At 36.4% G+C, this 25,034-nt stretch overlaps 1 protein-coding gene across 1 annotated transcript in view; it reads right to left on the bottom strand.

Annotated features, from left to right (window-relative positions):
* Window positions 1-25,034, bottom strand: part of LOC121388414 (protein fantom-like) — a 57,871-nt gene that overhangs the window by 4,838 nt on the left and 27,999 nt on the right. The window contains exons 24-37 of the mRNA XM_041519723.1: window positions 24,026-24,155; window positions 23,136-23,230; window positions 21,448-21,607; window positions 20,545-20,699; window positions 19,565-19,783; window positions 18,809-19,000; window positions 17,948-18,080; window positions 12,742-12,855; window positions 11,360-11,407; window positions 4,664-4,695; window positions 3,955-4,012; window positions 3,353-3,549; window positions 1,995-2,187; window positions 665-749 (exon numbers count right to left, since the gene is read on the bottom strand). Coding sequence (XP_041375657.1) covers window positions 665-749; window positions 1,995-2,187; window positions 3,353-3,549; window positions 3,955-4,012; window positions 4,664-4,695; window positions 11,360-11,407; window positions 12,742-12,855; window positions 17,948-18,080; window positions 18,809-19,000; window positions 19,565-19,783; window positions 20,545-20,699; window positions 21,448-21,607; window positions 23,136-23,230; window positions 24,026-24,155 — 1,811 coding nt within the window. The remainder of the gene's footprint in view (window positions 1-664; window positions 750-1,994; window positions 2,188-3,352; window positions 3,550-3,954; window positions 4,013-4,663; window positions 4,696-11,359; window positions 11,408-12,741; window positions 12,856-17,947; window positions 18,081-18,808; window positions 19,001-19,564; window positions 19,784-20,544; window positions 20,700-21,447; window positions 21,608-23,135; window positions 23,231-24,025; window positions 24,156-25,034) is intronic.

The raw sequence follows: 25,034 nt of genomic DNA, 5'->3' as shown, positions 1-25,034 counted from the left end.
AAAGATCCTATATAATATCAATATTGAATATGGTATTTTATCATCCATTAAAGGTGTTTGTAGGAGATATCGCTTGCACTATAATTTGCAATATCTCCTGCCATTTCTCCGCTTCTTTTTGTTACATCACTGTGTAATGTTTCAGTGCTAAACCTATCACTAATGACGTCACACCACTGTCGTTCTGCTAGTTAATGAGTCTACACTGCCAAATATACTGACATTCAAACCACATTACTGACATTGTTTACAATTGTCGCAAATGAAAAGAATGATAATGGATGATAAAAAGAATATCCCCCTCGTGTCTTGTGATATTATAATTTATAAGCACTCATTGATAAAAGTATAAAAATCCTTGGTAAGCCTCAGATTTCATACTTTTATCAACATGTGCTAATAAATTATGATATCACAAGACACGAGGGGAGTATCCTAGACTATATCTTAAATGGCTCCCTATAATCTAAGTTAATCTCATTAACAACAAACCACTAACTCACTGTCTGCACAGACAACCCAGACAGCTACATTGTGTGCCCAGGACAGTGTTCTTGAACATAAAGCAAGAAAATGAGTATAAATAAACGAATTAATAAATGTTGACATCTTTACACCAAACGACAGATGTAATATATCGTGTGGATAAATGAGTAAAACAAACCTGCCACGTTCAGGATCATTTGGCAGCAACATGCTGGCAAGACACTGCCGACGTTCGTAGTGCTTTTCCATGTCCACCAGAATAGCTGAAACACAGCATAAATACACTATTTACAGACAGACTGATAGTTTAATAACGTCTCACCTCATTACAAAAGAATAAAATGCAGCATCTATAGTAATACAGTGGGACAGACTCAGTACTGTACTTTTGTGTCATTAATATCGTAACATAAACCTGCATTCTTGTCTCACCATAGTGGAGCATCATTTAGCAGATAATCTTCACTTTCCAACAGACAGGACAGTCGTGGTTGGGATGGGAAATCCATCCTGTAACCCATCGCGCCTCATGCGAGAGCTCTATCACTGAACTAGATCCAGCCAGGACAAAGACATCTCTACATATCTTTAATTAACTGCCACCAAGTGTCCAATATAGAAAGACCGGCCTCGGTGGCGTCGTGGTTAGGCCATCGGTCTACAGGCTGGTAAGTACTGGGTTCGGATCCCAGTTGAGGCATTTTAAATCCAGATACCGACTCCAAACCCTGAATGAGTGCTCCTCAAGACTCAATGGGTAGGTGTAAACCACTTGCACCGACCAGTGATCCATAACTGGTTCAACAAAGGCCATGGTTTGTGCTATCCTGCCTGTGGGATGCGCAAATAAAAGATCCCTTGCTGCTAATCGGAAGAGTAGCCCATGAAGTGGCAACATCGGGTTTCCTCTCAAAATCTGTGTGGTCCTTAACCATATGTCTGATGTCATATAACTGTAAATAAAATGTGTTGAGTGCGTCATTAAATAAAACATTTCTTTCCAATATAGAGAAGAAACCCCACTGATGGCATTTTCTTACCAACAGGACAGTATTTACCACAGCCTTTAAGTTTGGTGAACCAGTCATGGGAAACTGGGAGCTATCACACCCAACCATTTGCCACTTAATACAATTTACTTATGCTGGAAAAAGTTTTAAAAGTTTGTTTTGTTTAACGACACCACTAGAGCACATTGATTTATTAATTATCGGCTATTGGATGTCAAACATTTGGTAATTCAGACATATAGTCTTAGGGTGGAGACCCCGCTAAATTTTTCAATTAGTAGCAAGGGATTTTTTATATGCACCATCCCACAGACAGGATAGCACATACCACAGCTTTTGATATATCAGTCGTGGTGCACTGGCTGGAATGAAAAATAGCTTAATAGGACAACCAATGGGGATCGATCCTAAACTGACTGTGCATCAGGCGAGCACTTTACCATTGAACTATGCCCCACTCCACCACCCACCCCCGTTCTGGAAAACGCTAAAACTTACTTTTGCTGAATCCGAAAGTGATCTGCTGATTGGGCTGTGGTTTGGGTAGTGAGAACGGGGTTTCTGTTTCCTGTGGGGACAGGTTAAGAAACTTGTACTCCACAAACAGTTGTTTGATGTGTTCCTTCTGCATGACGGGCGCCTCGGCGTACAGGGACAGGTGAGATATGACAATCGTCACAGTGTTACCCAGCTGAAAAATAATCTCTTTTATTGTTCAAGTCAATAATGGTGACAGCATTACCACGATGGAAAGCAATTGTTGTGAACGACAAAAATAATGATAACAGTATCAAAAAGTCGAAAATTAAGTGTTTTTAAGCTGAAAATAAGTAATTATATTAATGAGAAATAAAGTGAAAGTTATACTTTGTTCTGTTTAACACCACTAATCATTACCTATTGGATGTCACACATTTGATAATTCTTCAAATAAACCTACTACATTTTTAATTAGCAGCAAAAGATCTTTTATATGCACATTCTCACAGACAGAATGGCACATACACAGAGATTATTATACGAGCTTGTGTGTCGTACTGATTTTACGAAACAAGTGTCAGGATTATTGTATTACCCGAGCGAGTGTAATAATTCAAGCAAAACGTTTCAAAAATTACTAAAAAGAGACAACGTGATTGTCATTGTCATAAGCGTTTATACTGGGGAAGCCGCATTAAGTTATGACATCGCTTCCCAAAAGGACATCATTCGATGTGCATTCATTCATTTCAACTTATTTTCGTGCTTATATCCAATTAAGGTTCAAGCACGCTGTCCTGGGCACACACCTCAGCTATCTGGGCTGTCTGTCCAGGACAGTTCGTTAGTTGTTAGTTGGTTAGTGGTTAGTGAGAGAGAAGAGGACGTAGTGGCCTTACACCTACCCATTGAGCCCTTAAGAACTCGCTCTGGGTTGGAGCCGGTACCGGGCTGCGAACCCTGTACCTACCAGCCTGTAGTTCGATGGCTTAACCACTACGCCACCGAGGCCGGTTTCGATGTGCATGTGAAATCATTATGACACATATGGGTCATACTGGTTATCTTTCCCTAAATATCTTGAACCATGTGGATAATAAACAACCTTTAACAATCCAGTCATGGGATGGGGAAAAAACCTTATCAGAAAATGGATGCATCAAATGAAAAAGTGACAGCCAGGATTTTATAGGGGGGTGGGCACTGACATTGGGTGTGTGTGTGTGTGTGTGTGTGTGTGTGTGTGTGTGTTTACTAACCACACTGTCTATGAGTAGTGTTATGGGGCAAAAGAAAAATATAAAAGGTTGTGGTGGAAAAATGCGTCATGGAGAGTTACTGAGTAATGTTTAGCTGCACACTGTTGATGAATGTACCGTATTCAAGCCCTTGTTCATGCGTTTCAGTGGCAGTGACCTCATCATAACGCCCTCGCTATCAGATTCTATCTGGGTCGGCTCCGATTCAGACTCCGATATTGGCTTGTCTTTCAGAACTTGTTGTTGTTGTTGTTGTTGCTGCTGTTCTGGTTTCTCCTGCAGTGTCTCCTCTTGTATCTCCTCACCAATGGATTCTTGAGAACAAAAGAAAAAAGACCTCTTGAGAACACAAGAAAAAAAGACAAGAATACCAGTGAGGTACATGATACGCCCATCAAGAGTTTGATGGAGAAGCACACAAATTAGTGAATGTATTATATGAACTGATAAGGAAAATATGGCCTGGACAAAGATTTCTTTTAGTTAGTATGCAATAATGAGCAAAAAGTAAGTCACAGTGCCCCGAAAACCTAGGATTGTGAAAAATTGCACACCTCAAAAATATTTGGGAAAGTAGAGTTTGTTAAAATGAGGGGCACAGTATTTCATACACCCGAAATTGAATTTATGGATGCACAGAAATGCGATAGAAATTGTGCCCCTCAAAAACAAAAGTCGGCAGTGACACAATTTATGTCACAGTGTACAGAAATAAATACCTTCATCGTCTTCAGTTGGTTTGTCACCAAAATATGTGTCGGCCATTTGCTTTTCTTGCTAAAAAAATAAAATAAATAAAAAGTCTTATTTTCACATTTACTAGTACATTCTTAATAATAGGTGTTAAATAAAGTCACAATAATTAATTTTAAGTTATCCCTGGAAAATAACATTGACAGGAGTGCTAGATGCAGAATTACAACAACATAAAACAGGCCATGACTTACGAAAAGAACCAGGCAACTGACTTTATTCTGGCGTTTACATGTTATGGATCAATTTTAAGGGAGGATGGGAATGGAATCAACATTTCTTGCAGTTGCTAATAATTTATTATTATACAGGTTTTGACATAAGACATGAAAGGTTGTAATGTTATGTATCCGATTGGTTATGGCAATAAAAGATAATGGGAATGGATGTCCACTGATAAAACAAAAAACCCATAAAAAAACCCAACCCCGATCAAAACCACAAAACAAAACAACCAAATATTTTAAACATAGAGAAGTTTGTCCATTTTATCAGTGATTTATAAGTTAACCTTTAGGTTAAGATCTTCTGTTGTTGCAAAACCCGTTGCTAGGTTATGATCACTTTAACAGACATGACGATTAGCTGTAGTATTTTACAGAAATATTGCTCAAATAATTATTCAAAGATGTGAGTAGTTTATAATAAATTTAATAATGTACAGGCTCCACTTACTTTAGAAACACTTTTCGGCTCAGATACGGCATCTGAAAAAAATACAGATTGTATTTAATATAAATATTGAACAAATACTGCCCACTATTTAAACCCATATCCCGACTACCTTTTATTAATTTAATTCATCTGAATCCAAAAACAAAAAGAACTAACTTGTGCTCAGTATAACAATATTACAATAAAACAACCAATTCAGATTTCATTTGAGGTAAATAAACATTAAACAAATAAAATTAAAGCAATAATATTAATGAAAACAGACTCTTCATTTTTAAAAATGTCTGTTAGTTTTAAATGACAAAATCACTACACTTCATTGTTCTATTTCTTATCACCACCAAAAACAACATTATATTATAACAACATTATATCATAACAACATTATATAATAACATTATGATTTACAACATTATAATTTTGTTCCTCGCATTGCTTTTGTTGCTAATCACAAAGTCATCTGAAACTGCTAAAAATAGTACAGACAGCTGATGCTATACACCATACCCTGTAAAGCAGAAGTAATAAAAGAAGAAATGAATTTCTAAATCATCCTAGATATCTTGTCTTCATACACACAAAATAAATTAAAAAAACCCATAAAATTTAGGGAGCAATTCAAAATTATAAATATTTTCACCAGCAAATAAAGTAGACTAAACAGGAAGAGTGGAGTTAATATCAATGAACACTTTAAAACTACTACTACTACTACTACTACAACAGTGAAACTCCTTTAAACCGGACACCCCTCAGCAGCAAGTAAAAAGTCTGGTATTAAGAGGTATCCGGTTTAGAGAGGTTCTCTTATGTACAGATGTTTAAAGAGGGACCACAAAAATGTTCAGTTTTGAGGGAATTCCGGTTTACAGAGGGTCCGGTTTTGAGAGGTTTCACTACTACTACTACTACTACTACTACTACTCCTCCTACTCCTACTACTACTAACAACTATTACTACTACTACTACTACCAACTACTACTTTTTTAATGTATCTTTTTCGAATTTGAGGTGGAAGGAAGAGCAAAGCAAAGAATATAATATTATGTGAAAAATAACAATGCAGACCTTTTAACAGAAAAAAAATCTAAAATTTTCTTTAAAAGTGCTAGAAATATTACATGTACATGTACATACGAAATATGACTGCACAACAAAAACTGTACATAATTAACATATTAATTAATAAGTATATAATATTATTTAAATATTGTGTAGAAAATCAATATTTTAGTATTGTTTTATAGTATTTGGTGTGAGGACACTTAATATATTTTTAATAAAATTAATTACACATAAAATACAAACATAATTACATGGTGTAAATATTGTTTAAATTTATAATATTAAGTACTAAAACCTTGGACACGGAATTAAAAATACATGTACATAATTATGCACTTCAGCTCAAATATTGTTTGATAATAAATTATAAAATGGAAATCTATCCATTAGTCTATAATAACTCATTGACATAATATTTATTTGTCTGCATACACAATTCATAACTTATAACATTTTACATAGAAGTTAAAGGCATATTGTCACAGACCACTGACCTATTTAATGGTCTAACAAAGTATTACCTGAACAAAATTAAATTGATTTGTCCCTAAATGTACTTTATTCAACCATCTTCATAACCACCATACTCCATTTATTAATGGTATTTTGTAAAAATAATTGAATTATGGCAATGGTCCATAATTCAAAAACTAAAATTGCCGAGAGGGTTGACATGAATTTCACTCAATCATGGTTCAGTTAAGGTGATGCGATAGCTGGATTTAGTTTCCAACACTTAATGTAATTTTTATTTATTATCCATTTTTAGAGAAATAAGGTCCTTAAATCCGTGACAGTATGCCTTTAAAATTGAAATGAACCTAGAATCCAGACAGAAAATAATCAAATACACAAATACTGAACACCAAAAGAAAAGCCGATCAGAGTGAAATTATTATTCCGTGATTAGAATCAGGCTGTTTGAAATGATTAGTCCGTAATTACGATCAGGCTGTTCATTATCTCTGAACATAGGAGGCTGTTTGAAATGATTAGTCCGTAATTACGATCAGGCTGTTCATTATCTCTGAACATAGGAGGCCGTTTGAAATGATTAGTCCGTAATTACAATCAGGCTGTTCATCATCTCTGAACATAGGAGGCCGTTTGAAATGATTAGTCCGTAATTACAATCAGGCTGTTCATCATCTCTGAACATAGGAGGCCGTTTGAAATGATTAGTCCGTAATTACAATCAGGCTGTTCATCATCTCTGAACATAGGAGGCTGTTTGAAATGATTAGTCCGTAATTACAATCAGGCTGTTCATTATCTCTGAACATAGGAGGCTGTTTGAAAAAAGTATTACAACAGCAATATTTACTGACGAAGAAGAAGAAATTTGTTTTGTTTAACGACACCATTGGAACACGTTGATTCATTAATCATCGGCTATTGGATGTCAAAACACTGGGTAATTCGGACTCATGCTATATTTACTGAATGCAGAAAGATTAATAACTAAGCATGAAAAGAAGGTGGCAGTAGCAGCAGCAAAAGCAATCAAAAATTAAAATCAAAAATCAATATCTGCTGCCTACTAGGAATGGGATGATTCATTTTTTATTTTTTTTTGCGATTCGATTTTTGATATTTAGTCTATGGTTCAATTTATTCAGCTATCACATACACATTTTAATAAACTATTTCAAAAGCAACAAACTTTATATATAATGGTCACTTGTGTAATAATTGTAAATAAATGTATCATAAAAAGAAAAACTAAAGAACAAAACTATGTCTTGACTAGAAAACAAAAATACCATTTTACCATGACATGATACAGTGAGTTGGTTGTACGACAGCCCATGGAAACACGTCACATGCAGCGGAATTGAGTGTTATGATTGGTCAAATTGCCTTTCTGCATCATGGGAATTCCCATCAGAGTGCAAGCTATGGAAATGCTAATATATACATACAGACATACAGCCTCGTGGTTAGTCTCGCAATTTGCGGGTGATTTGGTGCCACAGGTTTGAGTCCCAGCAATGGCATGGGACAATTTGTGAGGCCAGAAAGGATTTAATTATCCCCTGTGCCAGTGCGTTAATATCTATGTATGTAACAGTCAACCTCAACATACATACAATATATAGATATTCATACATCAATACATACATACATATATATATTAACATTTCTGTAGCTTGCACTATAATGGGAATTCCCATAGATATAATATATATAATAAATGTGCCATTTAACCAAATTTTTAATAAATCGCAGTAGACAAATTGAAAAACAATGCAGTCGAATTGTGGGTCTAAGACAATGAATATTGTGAACTGCAATTAACAATCGCACCACTACTGCCTACCAATGTACAGACTGATTAGAACAGGTCTAATGGACTACAACACTTCCTACCAACCTGTAGACTGGTTAGCACAGGTTCAGTGGACTACAACACTTCCTACCGACCTGCAGACTGGTTAGAACAGGTTTAGTGGACTACAACACTTCCTATTGACCTGTAGATTGGTTAGAACAGGTTTGGTGGACTACAACACTTCCTATCGACCTGTAGACGGGTTAGAACAGGTTTGGTGGACTACAACACTTCCTACCGACCTGCAGACTAGTTAGAACAGGTTTAGTGGACCACAACACTTCCTACCGACCTGTAGACTGGTTAGAACAGGTTTAGTGGACTACAACACTTCCTATCGACCTGTAGACTGGTTAGAACAGGTTTAGTGGACTACAACACTTCCTGTGGACCACAACACTTCCTACCAACCTGCAGACTGGTTAGAACAGGTTTAGTGGACCACAACACTTCCTACCGACCTGCAAACCGGTTAGAACAGGTTTAGTGGACCACAACACTTCCTACCGACCTGCAGACCGGTTGGAACAGGTTTAGTGGGCCACAACACTTCCTACCGACCTGCAGACCGGTTGGAACAGGTTTAGTGGACATCAACACTTCCTACCGACCTGCAGACTGGTTGGAACAGGTTTAGTGGACCACAACACTTCCTACCGGTTGGAACAGGTTTAGTGGACCACAACACTTCCTACCGACCTGCAGACTGGTTAGAACAGGTTTAGTGGACCACAACACTTCCTACTGACCTGTAGACTGGTTAAAACAGGTTTCGTGGACTACAACACTTCCTACCGGTTGGAACAGGTTTAGTGGACCACAACACTTCCTACCGACCTGCAGACTGGTTAGAACAGGTTTAGTGGACCACAACACTTCCTACTGACCTGTAGACTGGTTAAAACAGGTTTCGTGGACTACAACACTTCCTACCGACCTGTAGACTGGTTAGAACAGGTTTAGTGGACTCCTGAACCTCAGTGTGTGTTAAATAACTAAATTAAACGTTACAGCTGAAAATTATATGTGTTTCTTTTGGTAATCAGTGTACATGTAATTGGATCTATGACCTATGGGATACACTGTAAATCATAAAATAATGGCGATCTTAAAATTTAGCAAATCCAAATAAGAGACATATTAGCAACAGAAAACTTTATCAAGGTCATCATATCAGAAACTGAAAAAAGAAGAAGAAAAAAGCTCAAGTTGTAGGATCAGATGATATAATATTTTGGACAAATCTTGACGTTATGCAGCTTACAAACAACTTGAATTTAGTAGAAAATTGCGGTAAAGTGCATGCTAATTAACTAGTGTTGTTTCCTATCATTTGGTTTCATCAATAGCATGTAACCATTGTTGTGAGTTCAGTTAATCACAGACAAAACAATTGCACCTTTTTTTCTTCTTTTTTTGTGTACGTCTCTTTAAATTTAGTGTCGTGAAATATTGGCGTCTTGTATGACCTCACTAAATTCGCTAACAGATTTCCCAATTCACAGTAGTCCATCTAACTCTGTTGCATACATGTATTACAATAACCCTAATGCACCCAGCTGGAACATGCTGTTAAGATAGTGAGCCGATTTACCTTGTAGCCTACTGTAAATACAGGCAAATATTAAAACATACAGTACATATAATATTAAATTATAGACCACCACGTTGTCATACTGCGGTGAGTAACATAAACAAACCATGTTTTAGTGGGAAAATATACTCAAAAATGCAGTACATTATATAAAATGACAGACCACCACATTCTCATACGATGAAGAGTAACATAAACAGACCATGTTCTAGTAGTAAAGATATTTAAAAAATGCAGTACCAGTATGTTCTAACATAGAAAATGACAGACCACCACATTCTCATACCACAAAGAGTAACATAAAGAAAACATGTTCTAATGGAAAATTATACTAAAAAAATGCAGTATATTATATAAAATGACAAACCACCACATTCTAATACCACAAAGAGTAACATAAACAGACCATATTCTAGTAGTAAATATATTCAAAAATGCAGTACCGGTATGTTCTAACATAGAAAATGACAGACCACCACATTCTCATATGATGAAGAATAACATAAACAGACTATGTTCTAGTAATACACATATAAAAAATGCAGTACCGGTATGTTATAACATAGAAAATGACAGACTACCGCATTCTCATACCACGAAGAATAACACAAACAGACCATGTTCCAGTACTTCTAATGCACATAATACAGAAATTACTAACAGATCTTACTGATTGGTGCATTTTAGCCTATGCCATCTATAAAGCATTTGCATGATGTGTGAGGGACTGTATGATCAACCCCCTCAGTTGGGGAAAATTCAGATAACCACGTAAATTACTTGTCTGGTGCATTATGCAGGGTTATATGCACAATGCTTATCCAGTAAAAATAGGAAAAAGGGTTGGAAACAATTAGAACAACATGAAATGAAGCTTGGTTGGTGCATTTCTCTAATTGCCCATAGCAACATACAAAAACTCCCCTTGATTCCACCTTGAACTTTCACTGCTGTGGCAGCATGATGTCTTTTACCAATTAATAAGGTCGCAGTTAAGATTAACAAATGTTTAGTGACATCACTATAAAATCAAAACATGCCAGCTGTTAATTATCAGATATTGGGTGTATCAAGATCTTCTGACAAATTTTATGGTAAAATATGTTTGAATACTGTGGATTGTAAGCTGACACCCGCCCCACCCCCCACCCCCCACTCCCAGGTGTTAGCAATCCAGCATGTATATCTTAATAAGGATGATACAACTTCTAGCTTAGCTTAGTGGAATGAATATGCTACAGAAATAACCCCAAACAGGTTGAATTTACATTTTGGCAAATTACTTAATATATGAAATAATATTCTCCAAACCAAACTCATATTTGCATCTTGTGAACTGATAAATAGTGAATTAATATTGTCTTTAGCTAGCAACATAAATAATATTAGTAGCCAATCTATCTTATCTAGTCATATAGTTAGACATACATATAATACAACAGTACAAATTTACTATGTAACAAGCAGCAGATAACCGTTTCCACGAAGCTGACCGTTTCAATCCGCTGTTAAAATAATGCTGTAAAGAAGCAGCTCAAAGTTAGAATACACATTCCTGTCCCTTTTCCTGCTAGGATTATACGGTTATATACGGACATACACATGGACATGTACAAGTTACGCATACCATTAACATTAGCGTAATACAGAGGAACATAGATGAGTCGAACTGTACATGCAGTTCCATGCTATAACCAATCATACCCCATTTCTTGGTTCTAGTCTTTGGTCGTGGACGCACTTTGAGACTACCTACAATGTTCATAGTAATGTAAAAAAAACAAAATAGTGAAGATTGTGATTGAAAACTGGTAATAAAAGAAACTAAGAAAAATGTTCCGAGTAAATTCAAATTCTGATCCAGCTATAAATAACTTTAAAGCAAAAGATTGGCCAGTGGAACCAACACGTGTTATAGCCAATATTGGCTCCACTGCTATTCAAGTGATTTTAAAAAATACTCTAATACTAATATTATTATAAGGTGAGTAAAAAAAGTATTAAAAAGCTAAAACTGTCTACAGTGAAAGAATAAGAAGTGATCATTTTACTTTAAATGAAAGCCACACTGAAAGAGAACAGTAACATTTAACAGCAGTGGTGAATAAAGCACTGAAATGGAAAACAACTCAAGTAAAAAATGAAAAACATATCCATGAATTAGGTAAATGGCGGAATTTAAAATATTAAAGCCACACAAAAAGAAACAAAATCATTTTCAAATGCACATGGAATACTATACAAGTTTTCGCTAGATACCATGGGAAGTTCACAAGTTTTGTAAAAATGTTATCTAGCGAAAACGAGCATGGTATTTTATTTATTACCCACCATGAAATAATGCAAAGTCTGACAATTTCTGTGAATTTACTCAACGAGACACACGAATGCACATAGCTAACACCAGGGAAGATGATGTCGCCGAAATGACATTTCTACGAAATTTGTATGACACACCCAGACGTTGTTTACCAGGTGGGTAATAAATTTACTTGTGAATTGAAGAGTATTAAAAAGTTATTCTTAATGCGAGAAAGTTTTTATCTTATAAAGACTGATGTCACGGATCTTATTTGATGTAATTCTGTCGAAAAACCTGCTTGCACAGATTGATAATACAAAATTTCCCTATGCAAATTGGGAATTAAAATAAAATGATTTATCCACTCTTTTTGATGAATAACAGGACAAAATAATAACAAATTAATAACGTAGGTTATCAGCTTTATCTTGTTGGGCACCCCATTTTTCGAAGCAAACTTAGTGTTAAAATCATCTTACATCACAAAGTTCCATAGCAGAACATGGTGATTTACATTGATTTTAGTGCTACGATTGCTTAATAAAATGAGGCCCAGAACAATACGGCATTCCCCATTCTTACCTCCTCCGCTGCTGACCTTGATTTTTGTATATTTTGTGCGACTCTAATTAAAAGCAGTTTCTAAACAAGTGCTTTAGTCTATAGAATAAGCCATCTACATTAAAAACTAAAGCTGGAAGAAATGTTTTAAAAAAGAAAAAGAACAAGAAAGAAAACAAGAAACCGATTAGGTGTTTATTTGCAGCTGTAACTCTCTGGTTACCTGACTCCGACCCCGACTCAATTACCACCTGTCTATCAGGGTCGTGGCTTTTCCTCGGCTTTAGCTCCTCACCCTCTGATTCCTCTACTATTGTGTCGGGTGCAACACCTGGCACTGTTAAAACATGCATGCGTCACAATATACGTATTCATTTAAAAAAAAAAAAATTGTATCAAAACTGATTATTTTATGTTAAATTATCCACAGCTGTTGTTACTACTTCTATCAGTTATGTATATGCTACTATTGCCTGTCATCTTGTTAACAAGAATATAGGGAAAGGTCCTAATATAGACTTAAGCCTGTCGACCAATCCCTATCGCCATGAAAAGGACTGAATAAATATTGTTTAAAACAAAAGGAAATGGAGATCACAGATTGTTTCATCATCCCCAACCCCACCCCCACCCCAAAAAAACAAACCAAAAAACAACAACCCTGTAATATATTAAAGTTACTGACCCTATAGTTACAAAGTTTGTACCTTTTATGTTTACAAAAGAAATGTGAAAACTAAATTTTGAGTTTCCGGATCTACTAACAGTAGAATGACTCTATCATATTTGTTTCTGTTAATAACTTGATAATTAAAGCAAACAAAAAGTAAATTATTTTAAAATTTAATGTTTAAACAAGAATTTCGCAGAATTAAATGTTTCCACTAGCATAAACCTTTTTGGTGTACTGTGATAAACATCAATAGGTGCAACTATAAACCAAGTTTCACTGATCTAGGATTTATAGTTTGAGAAAAACTGATCTAAAAACAAAATTTCAATGTTAACGTTTAACACCATCACCATCACCATTGGAACAGTAATACTTACATCTCAACTTTTTACTTCATAAAGGCAAGACAAACTTTGAAATAGATTTTTTCTTTTATACTGCCTAATAACAATTACGGGTCAGTGACTTTACAAACAAGTTAGTTTTAAAATCTGAGTGCTCAATCTTTCACGTGCAGCACACTTGTAAGATGACAAAGATATGGACATGTTTTCACTCATTTTTCAATGTACATCACTGGCTTTGCTCATTATTCTTTTGATTGTTTGTAAATAACTAATCAAAGTTTAGCAGGATTAAATCACAGCAGGACTCGGCTTTATTACAATGAATAAGACAACAACTGGCTGTCATGACAACATAGTAATGTTGGTTTTTTAAAAATTTTAATTTTTTTTTACATTTAAGCGCTAATAATGTAAGAATTTACAGAAGAATTATCTCTCTTGGACTATCAGAAGACATCATTAAGTGATTCAGAAACATGATTCTGTAGTTTTACCTATCGGCAACGCAACTGGTTTCAAAATGCAAGGTTTTGTATAACACCTTGCACCAAAATAAGTTTTAAAAACTAATTTTTGTCATTAACAGGTAGACAATGAAGATTAAACATTTATTTATGATTTTTTATGTTTTAAAGAAAACAAATCTTATATCACTAAGGTATAGGCAAAAAATAATTTCAAAAATTGTTTTTAATTTAGTTTTCAAGAATAATTTTGAAAAAACCCAACCCCTAATACAATGATCAATAGGAAGAAAGTTTTAAAGGCTACTTATAACTGAATTTAAAATCTTCAATTTTATACCTTGATTTTTTTTTTTCAATAGAATGAATATACCATACACAAAACACTGACAGTGTTAATATTCACAACTGTGTTCACACAACTCAACAAAGTGTATTACAAAAATATGCACCAATGATTACCTACCCTGCCTAACAGTAAATGATGCAGGTGGCGCTATGACTTTGACTTTTGGTTTTGCTGTCTTATTACGTTTCACTAAATTAGATTGAAATATTAACACTAATAATAATAATATTCAGCAATTTCTTTGGAAAGCACTATAGCAGATCCCAAACATATACTAGTATCTGAATAAAAATTGTTACAAAAAGAAACACACCAAATGTTTTGTAATAATAATAATCATTAAAAAAAAAATATTAAAAAAAAATATATATATATATACGGTAAGTAGGTATTTTCCCCCAAATGAAATGCCAACCCCATGACTATTCTTGAGAAGTAAACTTGTTTTGTTTAAAGCATTAAAATTCTGTTCAATATCATAATAAAACCACAAAAATGTACATAGATTTCAATCTACTGTGCCAGTATGTCACTCAGTAATATTAGCCAGTGTACCACGACTGGCATATCAAAGGCCGTGTAATGTACTACCCTGTTTGTGGGATGGTGCATATAAAAGACCCCTTGCCGCTAATCGAAAAGAGTAGCCCGTGATGTGGCGACAGCAGGTTTTCTCTCTCAATATCTATGTGGTCCTTAGTCATATATTGCCATATAACCATAAATAAAATGTGTTGAGTGCGTCGTTAAATAAAATATTTCCTACCTTCCTCAGTAATATTAACCACATTGCAAAGAACTAATTCACATCTGGCAGGGTCAAAGTTTGAAGTGCACCTAACCTTTGACAGCACAGTTAACACTACTACCCTGCCATTAGTGATAAATGTGACAGTGTTTTTTGTACAGTAAAAAAATAATTTATCTGGGTAATGAATGTCAAAAACTAAAGTCAACATATGGAAAGTTTAGTAAACAACCACTGACACCACTAGGACAAAAAACCTAAAATGGCAGCCGAAAACATGTTTTGCTAGAAATTTTAAAAGTGAAAAATAACACTTAAGATTTCACAAATGCATGAAAATAAATATACTAGCAGATACACAAAAGTGTAACCAAGATAAATTAATAAAAATAAATGAATTGAATCCATTAACAAAAAGAGGATGACTCAGATTATGCAGAGCATAAAAAGGAACATCCAAACCATTCAAGCAAAAGACAGAGAAGGAATATGTAGCCATATGACTGGAAGTAAGGCACCCTGGGTGGAACGGAAGATTTCTTATACACCCGATGGTGAGAACACCATACGTTATTTTTGATAACACATGGTTGTTTACACATGTACGTGTGTAACAATTTCAAGACATATGACTGGTTGCTCCTAGGTGATGACCAGGTCACCATTGCCATCATCCAATGAAAAACTACATGATGGAAATTGATTAAATTGTGATGTATTATGTATAGTTAACCTGACAATCATGGGTCTGTGACACGTAAGTTAGCTACAGTGCAATGGCTGTAAATAACTTTTAGTAAAAACAGATGTAAAAATTTGTTTAAAACCTGGTTTTTGAGGATATGTAAGAAATAGAATAATACATTCGTGTCCGTTAGATACCATTAATCTTACAACTCATTGTTTAAAAACGTATTAAACTCGCTTTTGCTCATTAGATACATTTTAAAACAACTCGTGAGATAAATGGTATCTAACGGCCACTAATGTATTATTCTCTATTTAGCCAATGATTGTCTGTTGGGACGTTTGGACTAGATCAATTGAAAAGGAGAGAAATGCAAATAGGTTAAGATAAAAAGAAATTATTTTTCTGGGGACCTAGACAAGAAAATGTATGTAATATCTAATTTTGGGTCATCGAAAAGGCTCTGTTATACCTGTCCTTAACTTAACAATCATTGTTTTGAAATGAAGCGATCATGCAGCACGCAATAGCATCACTTGGGAGAACAAAGAATATTTTATGTCACTGCAAGACCCTAATGATAGGAAAAGATTTCAGAATTCCAAATTTAAAACCAACGGCATCACACGTATCACTGGATGATGTATAGCTGAGTGATGGTGCGATAGGGAGTCTATCACACCATTGCTAAATGGAGGGCGGCTATTAGTCAGGAAAATGTTCACAATGACAGCAAAGTCAGAACAATCTCTTTACCATGTGCTAGCATATCATCTAATTGATTAGCAAGTGCTAGCATATAATTTGAGAGATCAAATTATATACTAGCACTTGCTAATCAATTAGATGATATGCTAGCACATGGTAAAGGGATCATCTACAAATCAACAAATGTTTGCATATCATTTCCTCAATCAACAAGTGCTAGCCTATCATCTAATCATCAGCAAGTGCTAGCAGATCATCTACTTGATCAGCAAGTGCTAGCAGATCATCTAATTGATCAGCAAGTGCTAGCAGATCATCTAATTGATCAGCGAGTGCTCGCAGATCATCTAATTGATCAGCAAGTGCTAGCAGATCATCTACTTGATCAGCAAGTGCTGGCACATCATCTACTTGATCAGCAAGTGTTAGCAGATCATCTACTTGATCAGCAAGTGCTGGCACATCATCTACTTGATCAGCAAGTGCTAGCAGATCATCTAATTGATCAGCAAGTGCTAGCAGATCATCTACTTGATCAGCAAGTGCTGGCACATCATCTACTTGATCAGCAAGTGTTAGCAGATCATCTACTTGATCAGCAAGTGCTGGCACATCATCTACTTGATCAGCAAGTGTTAGCAGATCATCTACTTGATCAGCAAGTGCTGGCATATCATCTACTTGATCAGCAAGTGTTAGCATATCTTCTACTTGATCACATCATCTACTTGATCAGCAAGTGCTAGCACATCATCTACTTGATCAGCAAGTGTTGGCAGATCATCTACTTGATCAGCAAGTGCTAGCATATCATCTATTGATCAGCAAGTGTTGGCAGATCATCTACTTGATCAGCAAGTGCTGGCATATCATCTACTTGATCAGCAAGTGTTAGCATATCTTCTACTTGATCACATCATCTACTTGATCAGCAAGTGCTAGCACATCATCTACTTTATCAGCAAGTGTTGGCAGATCATCTATTGATCAGCAAGTGCTAGCATATCATCTGATCAATCAGAAAGTGCTAGCCTATCATCTGATCAATCAGAAAGTGCTAGCCTATCATCTGATCAATCAGAAAGTGGTATCCGATCATCTGATAGATCAGAAAGTGGTATCAGATCATCTGATAGATCAGAAAGTGGTATCAGATCATCTGATAGATCAGAAAGTGGTATCAGATCATCTATTCTATCAGAAAGTGCTAGCCTATCATCTGACTGATCAGAAAGTGGTATCAGATCATCTGATAGATCAGAAAGTGGTATCAGATCATCTATTCTATCAGAAAGTGCTAGCCTATCATCTGATTGATCAGAAAGTGGTATCAGATCATCTGATAGATCAGCAAGTGCTAGCCTATCATCTGATTGATCAGAAAGTGGTATCAGATCATCTAATCGATCAGCAAGTGCTAGCATATCATCTAATCAATGAGCATGTAATTACCTGCAGCCTGGTCAGACAGGGACGACATCTCCGATGACATTCCTGGCATGACGTCGGACACGGCGGCCGCTACAGCGTCCTGCACCATCGTCTCGTTCTGGGCTGGTACTTCCATGCGACGTCGTGCGGCAGGCTGAAAAACATTGCACTGACAGTAGGTACATGTAGGTTGCTTAATGTGCCGACATTCTATTAAAGCGACAGACCCTAGTTTTTAAACCACTATGGCATATTTTGCACTATTAGAGCCACTTTTGAAACTTGAAATCAGACATTACTTGGATTTAAAGGTTTAGATATACACCAGTTGTGGGGTACCGCTTTAGATATACACCAGTTGTGGGGTACCGCTTTGACAGGGTATATAAATCATCATTTCACTAATAACGTTTAAATGTTTAGATATACACCAGTTGTGGGGTACCGCTTTGACAGGGTATATAAATCATCATTTCACTAATAACGTAACACTGACAGCTTACATGAGTGACCACCCACGAAAGATTGGCTCTATGACCTGCTCTGTGCTCTACTGATGTCATTAAAGAAAACAAATGCTTGGTTCAACAGTGTATGTGAATGTTAAACATTTCACTAATAATGTATGACTGATATCTTACCTGGGACAGGTCGGGCTTTATGACCTGCTCCGTGCTCTATTGATGTCATTAAAGAAAAGAAACGTTTGGTTCAACAGTGTATGTGAATGATGAACGTTTCACTAATAACATATGACTGACAGTTTACATGAGCCACCACCTGGGACAGATCGGGCTCTATGACCTGCTCCGTGCTCTATTGATGTCATTAAACAAAAGAAACGTTTGACATTTCACTAATAAGGTATGACTGATATCTTACATGAGCCACCACCTGGGACAGGTCAGGCTCTATGACCTGCTCCTCGATCGCCGCCTTTCTGCTCTTGGCCACAGGGGTGGACGTGGCGATTGGAACACGCGCATCTTGAAACCTGGCTGCTAGGCGAGGTCGTGTGGGGGAGCCCGTAGCAACAAGCTTCTGAGGGGGATCGTCAGGGGCAGCTTCATATGGCTGAAAAGAAAGAAGAAGACTGTTCAACCTCACCACCAGAAGACTGTAAACTTTAATTAGTTGCCCACTAGTTTTATGCCATTAACAAATGGCATATTAATATATTATGACAGAAGGGTTAGAAACAGTTTTTAAATACAACAGAAGGTAAGGTAACTTTAAATTTCAGAGAATATATTCTGAACCTGTAACATTGTGAAAAAGGTAAAATAAACAAATAAACAGTGTTTATTTTACCTTTTCGAAAGCTAAATCCCTGTAAGAAGTTTTATCCTACATTTTTCTTATAAGTTTTCATCTATACAAAACTCAGACAATACTTTTTGAATTGTAACATTTAGTCTGCAAATTTCACTAGTGAAAAAAGAAAATCACAAAATCTTCCCTCATATTGCTGTGCGAATAAGGGTAATAAAATAAAAACTGGAGAAAACTTTAATAATTATCTCTTTTATTGAATACTTATCCTGACCTCTCACCTATGACACTTCCCCCCTTATTACATCGGACTTGTCAGATTAGGCTGATAAGAAAATATTAAGGAAATGCAAAATATGACATTACCACAAGTGGAGCGGACTTCACTATTTTCGGGGGGGTGTATGGGTACAGCCATCGCATGTCGATGTTAATTGATCCGTTCTTGGAGTTGTCAGCCCGCTTCAGTTCGAAGTTGCCGTAGATGGGCTCATTGTGAACTAAGGAGATGAGCGGGATGTTGGCCTGTCCCAAGTACTGCGTCTCGTCCGGGTCCGTGTCGTCAAATACAAAGATCTTCAGATGCTGGAGCAGAAGGAATATTACACAAATTAATATAACACATAGAACTGTAAAGGAAAGATTATTTGTTTAACGACACCTGGGTACATTTTAAACTATGGTTAACTGATGACTAACATGATTATTCATATACTTAAACGTCTTTGTTGAGAGGAAACCTGTTGCTGCCACATGGGTTATTCCCAGTGATGCAACAGCAAGGTACCTTTTATATGCGCTGTTTCACAGACAGGACAATACATACCACACAATCCTTGATGTACCTGTCATATGGCACTGCTTAGTATTGGAGAAATGTCATGTCCATAGAACCTGCCTTCGGCAATTTAATTTTGCAATAAAGAAACACAAAATTAAAAATTAGCCCTTCAGCTGATAAAAATATTTTTTATCTGGTGGCAACAGAAAGTCTGTAACCTATGGCAATTCATATCGCATCTACAGCAATTGAAGTCAAGTTCAAGCACTGAATAGCTGATATTACATAACCAATTGTCAAATGGTTTACATCCAGTAGCTCTAGTGGTGTCATTAAACAAAACAAACTTTAACTGAAGACTGTTTGTTAAAATCATCCAATGTTTTACACCTGGTAGTCGATCAGTGAATCACTATGATCTGAGACTAACGTGTCGTTAGACCAAACAAACCCTAACTGCAGACTGTACATCACAATTACCAAATACCTGACATCCAATAGCCAATGATTACTTAATGAAAGTGCTCCAGTGGTGTTGTTAAACAAAACAAGATTTTTTTCTTACCACAGTTTTGAGGTACTGATCCAGTTCGGCTGTCATTGGCACTGGGTATGTTTTGTGGTCGTGGAACTCAGGGTTGTTGGATGAAGGAAGAATCACAGTGTCATGGTCATTGAAGTCAAAGAACTGGTACACACAGTACGGTGATGGCTGAATATCTGAAAACAAGAATTACACACAATTACTTTAGAAGCTGATTCGGTGCATAACAATATAATTTGTGGTTTGACATTCAAGATTTCCATAAAGGAAAATTGCTAGTCCTCGATATTCACTGAACAGCTCAATTTATCAGCATAGACAAATATTAATATTAAATCTAATTACTATTGTTAGGTGTGAGATTTGATTTGGTGATAAACACCTCAAGAGGACAACTTCAAACCTGTGTATATATTACGTTACTATTGTTATGTGTGAGATCTGATTTGATAACAGACGCTCCAAGAGAACAGCCTCAACCCTGCATACATGTCACTATTGTTGTATGTGAGACTTGATTTGGTGGTAGACACCCTCAGTGGCACTCACTTGATCTTCTGGCTTTGAGCTTTGAGCAGGAGATGATCTTGATGTCTAGTTTGTGTGTATATATTACGTTACTATTGTTATGTATGAGATTTGATTTGGTGGTAGACACCCTCAATGGCACTCACTTGATCTTCTGGCTTTGAGCTTTGAGCAGGAGATGATCTCGATGTCTAGTTTGTGTGTATATATTACATTACTATTGTTATGTATGAGATTTGATTTGGTGGTAGACACCCTCAATGGCACTCACTTGATCTTCTGGCTTTGAGCTTTGAGCAGGAGATGATCTCGATGTCTAGTTTGTGTGTATATATTACATTACTATTGTTATGTATGAGATTTGATTTGGTGGTAGACACCGTCAATGGCACTCACTTGATCTCCTGGCTTTGAGCTTTGAGCAGGAGATGATCTTGATGTCCAGTTTGTTGATGTTGTCCCGGGGTCGCGTGGCCGGCATATCGTCCAGCACCTCCAGTGCCTGACTCGCAATCTTCTCATTACACGTGATGTAGCCCAGAGCTTTCGTCCTCTCCTGGTGACAAAATTACAAAACAATTTAAACTGACATCATTACAGATAGCTGAGAGCCATTCGTACTCTCCTGGTGACAAAATTACAAAACAATTTAAACGGACATCATTACAGATAGCTGAGAGCCATTCGTACTCTCCTGGTGACAAAATTACAAAACAATTTAAACGGACATCATTACAGATAGCTGAGAGCCATTCGTCCTCTCCTGGTGACAAAATTACAAAACAATTTAAACTGACATCATTACAGATAGCTGAGAGCCATTCGTACTCTCCTGGTGACAAAATTATAAAACAATTTGAACTGACATCATTACAGATAGCTGAGAGCCATTCGTACTCTCCTGGTGACAAAATTACAAAACAATTTAAACGGACATCATTACAGATAGCTGAGAGCCATTCGTACTCTCCTGGTGACAAAATTACAAAACAATTTAAACTGACATCATTACAGATAGCTGAGAGCCATTCGTACTCTCCTGGTGACAAAATTACAAAACAATTTGAACTGACATCATTACAGATAGCTGAGAGCCATTCGTACTCTCCTGGTGACAAAATTACAAAACAATTTAAACTGACATCATTACAGATAGCTGAGAGCCATTCGTACTCTCCTGGTGATAAAATTATAAAACAATTTGAACTGACATCATTACATAAAGCCCAGAGCCTTTGTTCTCTCCTGGTGACAAAATTACAAAACATTTTAAACTGACATCATTACCTATAGCCAAGAGCCTTTGTTCTCTTCTGGTGACAAAATTACAAAACAATTTAAACTGACATCATTACAGATAGCCGAGAGCTTTCGTCCTCTCCTGGTGACAAAATTACAAAACAATTTAAACTGATATCATTACAGATAGCTGAGAGCCATTCGTCCTCTCCTGGTGACAAAATTACAAAACAATTTAAACTGATATCATTACAGATAGCCGAGAGCTTTTGTTCTCTACTGGTGATAAAATTACAAAACAATTTAAACTTACATCATTTACAGATAGCCGAGAGCTTTCGTTCTCTCCTGATGACAAAATTACATAAAATCGGTTTGTCCCATGTAATCTGTTATTATATTTCAAAATAAAAGAGAAGGAAGCGTGTGAACCTTGTAAAAAGTGACAGTTTGTTCCATATAATCTGTAATTATGAGATGTAACCATTACACAGTGGTTCAGATGGGGTGTGGTGGCCTCACACTGTTTTCCTCCCAAAATACGACCGTCATGTATATAGCCACTTCTATGTTTAAGTGAAAAAGATGGCGGCATCCATTGCTGTTGTATTTATGGAATTAATTTTTGTATGCAATATTTAACATCATGTCTGTAAGGTAGTTGACTAAATATGAATGCAAAAAGATCCCTGCATTATTAGGAATCGTGTAAGTACAAAGATGGCAGTCAAGAATGCAGATCCAAAAGAGGAGAAGCAATCAGAAGGATTGGAAACTGTTATTTAAAAGTCTGTGTATATTATATTATAGATATCTGAAGATAAAAGATAAGGAAAGGTGTGAACCTTGTAAAGTCTGAGTGCCTGCTCCATGGGAACCCTCAGTCGCACCCAGTACTCGACAGCACCATAACCAACCCCTTCACCACCATGGCCAACACCTGCAAATCAAACAACACTGACATACACACTTACAAACATAAACTGCAAACTTCAGAAGATAACTAATTTTAATGCAAGGTTGTTGTGACCCATTAGATTATGCAAATATAAATCAAGTAACTAAGGAAACAACAATTCTGCAGAAATAAAAGTCTCGTCTAACATACATTTTTGCACTGTGATGAACATCCTTACATGTAACTGTAACACAAATTAGGACTTGTAGTTTGTGAGATACTGATCTAAATGCAAAACTTTAATGTAAAACTTCATAAAGGAAAGACAAAATCATGATAACCCACATCAGGTTACCCAAGAGTTTGAAATATTGTTCTGTGTGCTTATATCCACAAAAAGTCCCAAGACATCTGCTATGGGGACATCGTTCAAGATCCTCAAGAAATATGTCCTAGGTGAACCCAGGGTTAGCTCTACCACTTGCCAAATTTGACAATTGTAAATTTTAAAAACAACTGACAAATTTTATTTTAATTTGGTGAAATAATTTCATCATGATTGTAACAATATATTTATTTTGCGGAATTAAATATCTTGCATAACGTAAACAAATTCATTGATCTAGGACTTATAGTTCGTGAGAAACTGATCTAAATGCAAAACATTAATGCAGAAGTTGACACAATCCCTGCCGCTTCTTGAAAAGAAAACCTACAGTAAAGGCAAGACAATAACTGTGGGTTTAGCAATGTTTCTAGTTTCATAGACAATTTGTCGCAATTGTCTGTGCACCTAAAACTAACCATGAAAGCTACCACAGCCTGTTGAATACCAACCTGTCAGAGACACCACCCCGTGTATGCGACCATGAGGTTTGTCAAATATGTCCTTGAAGACGAGCTGACATGCGGCAATGGTGACATAGTCCTGTCCAAACGACTGGTGGACCTCCAGAGTACAGGCATCCTGAAATTACACAAACAGAGTACAGGCATCCTGAAATTACACAAACACAGAGTACAGGCATCCTGAAATTACACAAACACAGAGTACAGGCATCCTGAAATTACACAAACACAGAGTACTGACATCCTGAAATTACACAAACACAGAGTACAGGCATCCTGAAATTACACAAACACAGAGTACAGACATCCTGAAATTACACAGAGTACAGGCATCCTGAAATTACACAAACACAGAGTACAGGCATCCTGAAATTACACAAACACAGAGTACAGGCATCCTGAAATTACACAAACACAGAGTACTGACATCCTGAAATTACACAAACACAGAGTACTGACATCCTGAAATTACACAAACACAGAGTACAGGCATCCTAAAATTACACAAACACAGAGTACAGGCATCCTGAAATTACACAGAGTACAGGCATCCTGAAATTACACAAACACAGAGTACAGGCATCCTGAAATTACACAGAGTACAGGCATCCTGAAATTACACAAACACAGAGTACAGGCATCCTGAAATTACACAAACACAGAGTACAGACATCCTGAAATTACACAGAGTACAGGCATCCTGAAATTACACAAACACAGAGTACAGGCATCCTGAAATTACACAAGCAGAGTACAGGCATCCTGAAATTACACAAACACAGAGTACAGGCATCCTGAAATTACACAAACACAGAGTACAGACATCCTGAAATTACACAGAGTACAGGCATCCTGAAATTACACAAACACAGAGTACAGGCATCCTGAAATTACACAAGCAGAGTACAGGCATCCTGAAATTACACAAACACAGAGTACAGGCATCCTGAAATTACACAAACACAGAGTACTGACATCCTGAAATTACACAAACACA

The sequence above is a fragment of the Gigantopelta aegis genome, chromosome 14, assembly GCF_016097555.1.
Source record: "Gigantopelta aegis isolate Gae_Host chromosome 14, Gae_host_genome, whole genome shotgun sequence".
Classification (NCBI taxonomy): Eukaryota; Metazoa; Mollusca; class Gastropoda; order Neomphalida; family Peltospiridae; genus Gigantopelta; species Gigantopelta aegis.
This window is presented reverse-complemented; position numbering and strand designations above follow the sequence as displayed.